Source organism: Conger conger, unplaced genomic scaffold (genome assembly GCF_963514075.1).
Source record: "Conger conger unplaced genomic scaffold, fConCon1.1 SCAFFOLD_118, whole genome shotgun sequence".
NCBI classification, from domain to species: Eukaryota; Metazoa; Chordata; class Actinopteri; order Anguilliformes; family Congridae; genus Conger; species Conger conger.
Window position 1 is genome coordinate 20,001 of NW_026890279.1, and position 11,045 is coordinate 31,045.

The window sequence follows — 11,045 nt, forward strand, 5'->3', positions numbered from 1 at the left end:
AGTGTGGGTGTGCGTGCGTGCGAGCGAGCGTGCGTGCGTGATGTGAGTGAGTGAGTGTGTGTGTGTGTGAGTGTGTGTGTGTGTGTGTGTGTGTGTGTGTAAATGTCAGTGTGCAGTAAGGCAGCTGGTGTTGAGTGCTGGGGGCAGTTCCCTCCATGTCCTGTCAGAGTCAGTGTGTGTGCAGTCATGATGTGCCCACTGGCCAAGCCTGCTCCCTCCCCTCCATCCCTTTCTCTCTCCCCTCCCCTCTTCCATCCCTCTCTTTCTCCCCTCCCCTCATCCCTCCATCCCTCTCTCTCCCCTCCCCTCCTCCATCCCTCTCTCTCTCTCTTCCCCTCCTCCCTGCATCCCTCACTCTCTCCCCTCCCCTCCTCCCTCCATCCCTCTCTCTCTCCCCTCCCCTCCTCCCTCCCTCCCTCTCTCCCCTCCCCTCCCCTCCTCCATCTCTCTCTCTCTCTCTCTCCCCCTCCCCCCTTCCTCTAATTAACCCCTCTCTGCATTAGTCTCAATGCAGTTCACAGCCAGATCATGGAGGATGGAGATATGCATTTTCAAAATGGCACAAGATCTGTTTCTTCAACAATTTTTCTGCACAGCCTGCAATGAGGCACAATGTGTATATGGAAAAATATGCAAATGTTTAATGTTCTCTTTATTCATGTAATAAAAATGATTTAAGCCTCCCTGTCTCTCTCACTCCTCTCACAGTTTTGTTTATTTTCTTCTTGCCTGGCACTCAGTCCGACACACACGCAAACACACACATACTCACGTACACGTACACACACACACACACACACACACACACACACACTTCTCCTTATCTAAACTCCCTCTCCTTAGTGCTGGCAGCACAGGCAAGGTGCATGCATGAGTGCATGCGTGCATCTGAGTTTGTGTGTACGTGAGGATGTGTTGTGTGTGTGTGTGTGTGTGTGTGCGTGTGTGTGCATGCGTGCGTGTGTGTGTGTGTATGCGTACATGAGGATGTGTGTGTGTGTGTATGCGTACATGAGGATGTGTGTGTGTGTGCGTGTGTGTGCATGCGTGCGTGAGAGTGTGTGTGTATGCGTACATGAGGATGTGTGTGTGTGTGTGTGTGTGTGTGTATGCGTACATGAGGATGTGTGTGTGTGTGTGTGTGTGTGTGTGTGTGTATAAAGTGTGCCATCCCGGGGCGTCAGTGTCCATCACCCAGCAGGGAGTGCTGCTCTGAACGGGAGGTGCAGATTACTGTCCCTGAAACTGAAGCTCAAAATCTAATGCACCGGCATGAGGGCGATGCCCACGCTGTTTAAACACGTCTCTGTGTGGCCCTGCTGCATCACTCCGTCTCCGTCTCTTACCCGCACTGGCGTGTGTGAGGGCACGCCAGCACGCAAGGGCACGGAAAGGGCACGGCAACAGCAACGGCACGGCAACAGTACGGCAACGGCACGGCAACGGTAACAGCACAGCAACTGCACGGCAACGCCACGGTAACAGCGCAAGAACACATCAGCCTGAGAGGCAGAACAACAGCTGGCTGAGGTTCAATCACACCGCGAAACTGCAGGCTAGAGGACCGTCCCATTACAGCGTGGCAGAAAAGGGCGATTTAAAGAGGGGAAAAAAGGTAATTTGAGAAGAGAATGGAGAGGGGTCCTGAGCTCCATGCTAGCACACCTCCCGGGGGAGGACAGAGTTCAGGGTCACGTCTGAAAATATACGTACTGCCGACTGTTTAGTGCCTATTTTTAGTATGTAATGGGCAGTATGTTAAAAATATCCTCCATAGATAATGTTTACACCCCCCCCCCCTTCTCTCTGATATATGGGACCCCGCCTTTTCCTCTCTGCGGAACCTTCTGGAAAAAAAGCTTTACTTCCTGAACAGTGCACCCCCAAGTGCATGCACACTCAGCAACACCCCTGGAATAAGCACTCCATCAGGGACTCTCACTGGACTACATAAAGAGACAATTCACCTACTGAACAGCTCTCAACATCCAGTGTACTGATCATATCCAATAGTAAACATAAAATGCCAAGACAAAGCAAATATTATGGCCCCTATAAAAAAATAAACTGCTTTCCTATTAATCAACCACAAATAACATTGACATACACACAAATACCGAAAAATGGAGATTGATTACACTAAATTTGCATGTGTAAAACAATTATGTCTATAATTAATTACCTTGCAATTATATATTATATTTATGTACACAATACACCGTATGTAAAGGATGTACTGTCTTGCATTGCTCTACACATGCTTCATCTTTTGACATTTTGTTCATGTTTAAGGTTGTGTAGATTTTTAGTAAGTATAAAGCTGATCTCGATGTCTAAATGGAGGTGATAGGCTGAATGTCTAAATGAAGGTGATAGGCTGAATGTCTAAATGAAGGTGATAGGCTGAATGTCTAAATGAAGGTGATAGGCTGAATGTCTAAATGGAGGTGATAGGCTGAATGTCTAAATTGAGGTGATAGGCTGAATGTCTAAATGGAGGTGATGTAAACATCACAAGTCTTTAGTGAGTCTTTACCAACCGCCTTTTGCCTTTCCTCCCTCTCTCTCATCCTCCTCTCTCCTCCTCTCCCTTCACTGTTTACCAGTCTATTCCCTCACTCCTCTCCTCACCCCTTTCCTTCTCTCTCTCTCCTCTCCTCCTCTTCTACCTGCTCCTCTCTCCCTTTCTCCATCTGTCCCCCTTCTCGCTCATCTTCCCTCCTCTCCTCTCCCCTTTCTCCTCCTCTTCTCCTCTCTTCCCTTTCTCTGCCTCCCCTCCTCCTCTTCTCCTCCCTTCCCTCCCCTCTTCTCCCCCCCTCTCCCCTCCTCTCCCCCCCCGTCCCCCCGTCCCCCGCCCCTCTCCCCCCCTCTCCCCTCCTCTCCCCCCCTCTCCCCTCCTCTCCTCTCCTCTCCCCTTTCTCCTCCTCTTCTCCTCCCTTCCTCTCCCCTCCTCTCCCCCCCTCTCCTCCTCCCTTCCCTCCTCTCCCCCCCTCTCCCCTCCTCTCCCCCCGTCCCCCGCCTCTCTCCCGGCAGCTCACCGATGACGTTGAGGTGCCCGGTCACCTCCTTGGAGCCGAAGCTGTTGGTGACCTCGCAGATGTAGTTGCCGCTGTCCTCCAGGCGCAGGTCGCTGACGGTGAGGCCCGTGAGGCGGCGGGTCCAGCGGGAGTCCGTGGGGAGCGGGCGGCCGTCCTTCAGCCAGCGGATGGTGGGGTTGGGGTACCCCGAGGCGATGCAGGGCAGCTCCACGCTGCGCCCCACCTGCACCTCCCCCGACTGGAAGCTGTCCAGGATGGAGGGGGTGGACTCCGTCGGGTCTGTGGGGGCGGGGCACAGCGGGGTCAGAGGTCAGAGGTCAGCTTTGGGACTGATGGACTGAAAGAGCCTAAACTCTGACCTCGCTCCTTCTCTCCCACACAAAAGAGCACATGGACATACACACACACACTCACACATACATATACTGTATATATACACATATACTTAATAAACTCGCATACACACAGTCTCATTAACAGACATACACATCATGCATAATAGACACACATACACACAGGAAAATAAATACACATACTTCTAAGAAGACACAGACACTCACTCACTCACTCACTCACTCACTCACTCACTCACTCACTCACTCACTCACTCACTCACTCACTCACTCACTCACTCACTCACTCACTCACTCACTCACTCACTCACTCACTCACTCACTCACTCACTCACTCACTCACTCACTCACTCACACTCACAGACACACACACACACACACACACACACACACACAGACACACACACACACACACACACACACACACTCACCCAGCACAGAGAGCCTGGCCCCATTGCTCTGCCTGGTTTCTCCGCTGTACTTGTGCTTGGTGATGCAGCGGTAGGTGGAGAGAGCGTCCTCCTTCTGCACGTCCGATATGTACAGGGCACCAAACGACGTGAGGAAGAACCTGTTACCTGCAGCACACAGACAGGGACAAACCCACCAATCATCAATCACGAGTCCGCAAGCCCCACAGAGCAACAGCCTATAGCAGGGTAGTAAAGTGTGACTGAGAGGGGTGGGAGCCTATGAACAACACCAGAGTGATTTGACCCCACCCCTTTACTCAGCACAGTTTGATGATGCCTTTCTCTGCATCCATAGGACGGGGTTTGGATGGGTTATTTGGCTGGTCATACTGCCACCGTGGTTATGAAGTGCATAAGGACTTGGTCTTCAAGCAGAAGCTTAACAATAACAGCACTGGTTAATGAACCAGGTTTGGTAGGGAAGTGCACTATACAAGTACACAACAGAGCAAACATAGAGCACATCAAAGAGAAAGAATGACGCTTCACACACACGCACACGCACACGCACACACACACACACACGCATCCACACACACACACACACACACACACACACACACGCTCGCACACACACGCGCACGTATGCACACACACACACGCACACACACACACACACACACGCACGCTCGCACACACACGCGCGAGCGCACGCACACACGCACACACAGAGAGAGCATCGGACAGCGGTTATTAATGTCTGTCTGATGACTGATATAAGAGGAGTCACGGGTGACAGGAAGAGGTTAAGTGTTAATATTTCACATGTGAGATATAGATATATTACCACACCTCTCACCTCAGCGACTGCTCAGCCCACCTCCCATTCATCTGCATGATACATGTGACTGTGCGTCTATTTGTGTCTGCGTGTGTGCATGTCTATGTGTGTTTCTGTGTGTGTGTGTGTGTGTGTATGTGCCTGTGTGTGTGTGTGTGTGTGTGTCTCTGTGTGTGCATGTGTGTGTCTGCGTGTGTGCATGTCTATGTGTGTTTCAGTATGTGTGTGTGTGCATGTGTGTGTGCCTGTGTGTGTGTCTGCGTGTGTGCATGTCTCTGTGTGTTTCTGTGTGTGCGTGAGTGTGTGCACGTGTGTATGTATCCGACTCAATAGCTATTGTATATTGAACATTACAGTGCTAAGCCTGTAATTACTTCAAAAATAACACTAATTATGTGCTTTATGAACATATACATCCAGATACTTAATCATTTCCTTTGTGGCTTTTTAAATAAACACGTCATCCTCCTTTTGGGATATTCTTTTATGGGAAGATGTACACTTTTCCTGCTCATTAAAAATGAAGAATAAATAGTTATTGAAGTAAATCTCCAGCTACTCATGACTACAGTAATGAAAAACAATGTCCAATAGTGCAGGGATACACAGTTTTACCTGAACCATATTAATTACAGGATACGTTGGTTTACATTACATTAACTGTACTCAGGTTTACTCTGATACTTTACATCCGGTGACATACACATATTTATTTCAGTTTATTACAAAGTAAAATAAAAGCATGCAGTGGTGAAAAGCTTTTGACCCCAATATTCATCGCAGAGATAAATAATGATGTCATAACCGGCATCGTCATGACGATGGATCACGGAAGAGAGCAAGAGGAGGAGCTCTAAGAGAAAGCGGTGATGATGCAGACAACAACAACAGCAGGAAAGTGTGTCAGTGTGTGAGAGTGTGTGAGCTTGTGGGTGCGTGTGTGTGTGTGTGTGTGTGTGTGTGTGTATGTGTGTGTGTGTGAGCATGTGTGTGTGTCTGTAACTGCAGTGTCCCAGTTTTCCCTGCATGGCAATCTGGACAGACCTCACACCACAGCTACAGACAGACCTCACACCACAGCTACAGACAGACCTCAGACCACAGCTACAGACAGACCTCACACCACAGCTACAGACAGACCTCACACCACAGCTACAGACAGACCTCACGCCACAGCTACAGACAGACCTCACGCCACAGCTACAGACAGACCTCACGCCACAGCTACAGACAGACCTCACGCCACAGCTACAGACAGACCTCACACCACAGCTACAGAGGGATAAGAGTGGAGGAGCTGCCCTTCGCATATCTGGATTTCAAACATTAACACAACCTTCTGAACACACACTCACATAACATCCACACAATCATGCTCACACACACACTCTCGTCTGCACACACACACACACACACACATACACACACACTGAAATGACACACAACGACACACACATACACACACACAGAAACACACACATACACAAGACACACAACGACACACACGTACACCCACACATTTCACACACACACACACACACACACACACACACACACAGGTTAATATTAGAGCACACAGCGGTCAACATCTGTTGGCGAGGCGTGGGACAGGCAGGCTCCCCGATGCACAGCCATGGAATAAATGGAGTGAGACTCACAGTGAAAAACGACACGCTTTCTCTGACTTCACACACACGCTTTGGCGAGCTCATTGATGAAACTGGGTTTCCACTGAATGGAAACACTCACATTTATGTGTAAATCACAGCGAAGGACAGCCGAAGATGAATTCAGGCCACAGCAGCCTGAGTCCCCACACAGACCCAATAAAGCATGAACACTTATATTTCTACAGAGACGTATGTGCTGGTGTATGTCACTGTCTGCTGAGCTAAGATTATGTACTGCGGTGTGCGTATAGTGTGTGTGTGTGTGTGTGTGTGTGTGTGTATGTGTGTGAAATGTGTGTGTAAATTGTGTGGGTGTAATGTATGTGTGTGTGTGTATAGAGTGTGTGTGTGTTTGTGTGTGTGCACGCATGTGTGTATATATGTGCATGTGTGTGTGTGTGTGTGTGTGTGTGCATGCGTCTGTGTGTTTATGTGTGTGTATAAAATGTGTAGTGTTTGTGTGTATAAACTGCGTGTGTATGTGTTTGTATAAAATGTGCATTGTGTGTGTTTGTGTGAAATGTTTGTGTGTATAAACTGTGTGTGTATGTGTGTGTATAAAATGTGTAGTGTGTGTGTTTGTGTGAAATGTTTGTGTGTATAAACTGTGTGTATGTGTGTGTATAAAATGAGTGCGTGTAGTGTGTGTGTGTGTATGTATGTGTGTGTGTATAAAACGTGTGCATGTGTGTGTATAAAATGTGTGTGAGTAGTGTGTGTGTGTGTGTGTGTATAAAACATGTGTATGTGTGTGTGTGTGTGTGTGTGTGTGTATAAAACGTGTGTATGTGTGTATAAAGCGTACAGAGCGTGTGTGTGATCAGTGGGGAAACCCCAGTGAACAGGCAGTCATGCTGTGTGTGACCCTGCAGCTGGGTGTGAAGGATCGCGATCGATGCGCTTTATGGCCACGACTCCATCCAACACAGATTTATTAAAGAGAGGACAGGCCCAGCTCTGACCCACACACACACTCTATCACACTAACAAGCCCTCCGTCTGCCTGAGCCTCACACGCTCTACATGCGCACACACACACACACACACACACTATACACACTACACACACTGTACACACACACACACACACTATATACACTATACACACACACTCATACATACACACACACTATACACACTATACACACACACACTGTACACACTCACACACACACACACACACACATACACTACACACTCTGCATGTGCACACACACACATACACAAACACTCCACACTCCACACTCCACACTCCACACTCCACACTCCACACTCCACACTCCACACTCATACACACATTTTACTTCTTTATTTAGGTCCATGTTTATAAAATACATTATTAGGGCCCAAATATAATTTCAGTTGCATTCTGGTGTAGCAACAAGCATACCAGTAGAGATCTAGCAAACAATATACAAAATGAACAATTGCATAAACACACACTCCACACACACACACGGTTGCACACACACAGGCGTGGTTGTAACCACAGTTTATCTCCACCATCCTCTGTCTGTCTCTCTGTCAGTCTCAATCAAGCCCGTCCAGCCAATTAAGTGTGAGCCGGTCCGGCCCCTGGCCCCTGCCAGTCTATGTCTCTGTTCGTCACAGTGCGTCTCAGTCACACTTTCCTTCCTCATCAGCTTCCATCAGCCTCAGTGTGCTTCAGCCTCAGCCAGTCCTAGTGATAAGCAGCCCTCGTGCACCCAGGAGGCCGTTCTTAAGGCCCTTTACACGCTAACACACCGACTCCGCGCCCCGGGCGCGTGAACTCCGCGCCGACGCTCGACTCTGCGCGTGCCGCGGCCGACTCTCCCGGCGTCTGCGGCCCAGATCCGGGCCCCCCAGCAGCCCCCGAAAGACAGGAGGGGGGGGGCGGGGCGGCGAGCGTCCCCAGGTACCCCGGCGTAGGCCGCCATCATCTCCCCGTTCAATTAGGTCAGAGATAATCTGAGCCCCGGTCCCCGCAGACGCGCCGCGCCGAGCGCTCTATTAACAGATCCGGCCGGCTGGGACCACCGCTCTATTTACAGCCGCTCCTCCGCTGAGCTCCAGCGGCCTGGAGCCTGCCGCTCCAACCCTACATAAACCCAGGAGCCCCTGGGACAGGAAGGGCCACACCAACCGATGAGGAAACCCTTCTGTTAACCGTGTCGCTGACCGTACCGACCAATGAGGAAACACTTCTGTTAACTGTGTCGCTGACCGCGCCGACCAATGAGGAAACCCTTCTGTTAACCGTGTCACTGACCGCACCGACCAATGGGGAAACCCTTCTGTTAACCGTGTCACTGACCGTACCGACCGATGAGGAAACCCTTCTGTTAACCGTGTCGCTGACCGCACCGACCAATGGGAAACCCTTCTGTTAACCGTGTCACTGACCGTGCCGACTAATGAGGAAACCCTTCTGTTAACCGTGTCACTGACCGTACCGACCAATGAGGAAACCCTTCTGTTAACCGTGTCACTGACCGTACCGACCAATGGGGAAACCCTTCAGTTAGCAGTGTCACTGACCTCACCGACCAATGGGGAAGCCCTTTTGCTAACTGTGTCAATAACTGTCTTTGATCTACTGGATATGACTGCCACTGGGAGATTGAGTCAGACAGTCCAGAGCATGAAGGATTAGCCCTCCTCACACTCAACATCATCATAAAATCATCGTGCTCAGTCCAAACCAGTCCCTCGCTCCCTGCTCCCTAGTGACTGATCTCAGATCAGGTCTGAGGAGTCGGCTACTGAGTCCCACACCCCTACGAGCTGATCTGAGATCAGCGCTTCTTCCTCAGGCGGCGCGGGAGGCCTTTCCACAGCGGTGTGTGAAGTGGAGCTGTGGTGGCGGGCTCAGGGCGGGAGTAATGACCGTTAATGCTCCGGTTTAACCAGTTTCACTCTCGGCTGGCGGCGTGCGGCTCTCCCGCTCCCGGGCGGCGGGCGGGCGGGGCAGGGCTGACGTGCTGAGCGCGGGCCTGTAATTTCAGTGTCGGCTTTGTTCAGACCTGGGAATTAAGTCTTACAGGATAATGTGCACTTGGAGAATTTAACCCCCTACAACACCACAACTGCCCTGTCACAACACTTCAGAGTGAGGGCGAGCGAGAGAGGGAGAGAGAGAGAGAGAGAGAGAGAGAGAGAGAGAGAGAGAGAGATGAGAAAGGGAGAGAGAGAGACTGAGAGAGAGATGAGAAAGGGAGAGAGAAAGACAGAGAGAGAGACTGAGAGAGAGAGGGAGACTGAGAGAGAGATGAGAAAGGGAGAGAGAGAGACTGAGAGAGAGAGGGAGAGATGAGAAAGGGAGAGAGAGAGGGAGAGAGACTGAGAGAGAGATGAGAAAGGGAGAGAGAGATACTGAGAGAGAGAGGGAGAGATGAGAAAGGGAGAGAGAGAGAGAGGGAGAGAGACTGAGAGAGAGATGAGAAAGGGAGAGAGAGAGACTGAGAGAGAGAGGGAGAGAGACTGAGAGAGAGAAGGAAGGGGGAAGAACGAGGGAAGAGAATGAAGTCAGAAAGAAAAGCCAGAGAAGGTGGGAAAGGATGAGAAAAAAGGAAGCGTTCTTAACCTCCTTACACACCTCCTCTCTTCCTTCTGTTTCTGCCAACTACTCCCTGCTCTCCTCCTCCCTCTCCCCACCTCTCTCTCTCCTCCTCTCCTCCGCTCAGACAGCTCTGTGAGCAGCAGTGAGTTAGCGGTATAGGGATGGTGGCCGTAGGCAGAGCACAGTGATAGACACTCCTCCAGAGCAGGAAGTGGGTAAAACACCCTTACCCTCCACACCGCCCTCCCACCTCACTGCTTGAGCTTACACCAAGTGAAATATTCATTACTAAATCACTCCACTCTCTCTCTCTACACCTGCCTCTCTCAACATCTGTTTCTCTCTGTGTCCACACCCTTCCATCTCTTTCTGAGTTCACCCGAGTCATCTGAGTTCAGGCATTTCCTTTTTCGTTAGGAAAAGGACCCTCTGTAGTAAGCTCCTCAGCTGGGCTTGACTGGGTCTGGGACTGAAGGCCTGAACACAGGTCCCCCAACCCTGAAACATACACAGGCACCGCTAGGCTGAAACCCAGCCCGTGCACCTGTGTGTATCTGTGCAGTTTTAATGTGTTAATGTGCAAATGGCTTTCTCTTTCCTGTTTTCCTGACAGACCTTCGACCGGTGAGGCATGTGTTATTAGCATGAGCTAGAAATGCTGTGCTAGGACAGCTCTGATTGGCTATCCCTATCAGTACATTTGTATCTATTTCTATCAGTATGTTTGCATCTTTCTAGTTTACGTCTATCAGTTCCACAATGAAGTAAAGCAACGATTCCCGAATCCCAGTTTGAACTTGGAAAGGCGGACGGTGCTTTCCTCGCAGTCAGAGAACGGCCTGGGAGACAACGAGGCGTGGCATGGGAGAAAATGAGTGGGAAACGCAGACAAAGTATTTCCACCGATCGTGCTACAGTTTAAATAGCACGAGGCAAAACAAAAACAGCAGGAACCAGGACGGGTGCGCGCGTGTGCGAGGAGGGGAGGGGGGGGAGAGAGAGGGGAGCATTAGGCGAAGGGCGGACGAGGAGAAAAGCAGGATGCTTTCGGTGAAGAGCGAGTCGCTGCCAGGCCCGCATGCTAATGGCGGGCGGTGCCGCTACGCTAACGAGCAGCGCGTTTTAAACCCATCGCCTGGCCCATTACTTATTAATGCTCTGCGTCTCTACTGCACCCACCCCCCCCCCT

At 50.5% G+C, this 11,045-nt stretch overlaps 2 protein-coding genes across 2 annotated transcripts in view; both read right to left on the bottom strand.

Annotated features, from left to right (window-relative positions):
- Window positions 1-8,237, bottom strand: part of LOC133119543 (cell adhesion molecule DSCAML1-like) — a gene marked incomplete at its 3' end in the record, with an annotated part of 28,232 nt that extends 19,995 nt beyond the window's left edge. Inside the window, exons 1-3 of the mRNA XM_061230053.1 lie at window positions 8,062-8,237; window positions 3,823-4,040; window positions 3,039-3,317 (exon numbers count right to left, since the gene is read on the bottom strand). Of these exons, the coding sequence (XP_061086037.1) occupies window positions 3,039-3,317; window positions 3,823-4,040; window positions 8,062-8,237 (673 nt within the window). The remainder of the gene's footprint in view (window positions 1-3,038; window positions 3,318-3,822; window positions 4,041-8,061) is intronic.
- Window positions 8,238-8,342: 105 nt separating this feature from the next.
- LOC133119542 (cell adhesion molecule DSCAML1-like) overlaps window positions 8,343-11,045 on the bottom strand; it is a 13,525-nt gene continuing 10,822 nt past the window's right edge. The window contains exon 6 of the mRNA XM_061230052.1: window positions 8,343-8,395. Within this exon, the coding sequence (XP_061086036.1) occupies window positions 8,343-8,395 (53 nt within the window). The remainder of the gene's footprint in view (window positions 8,396-11,045) is intronic.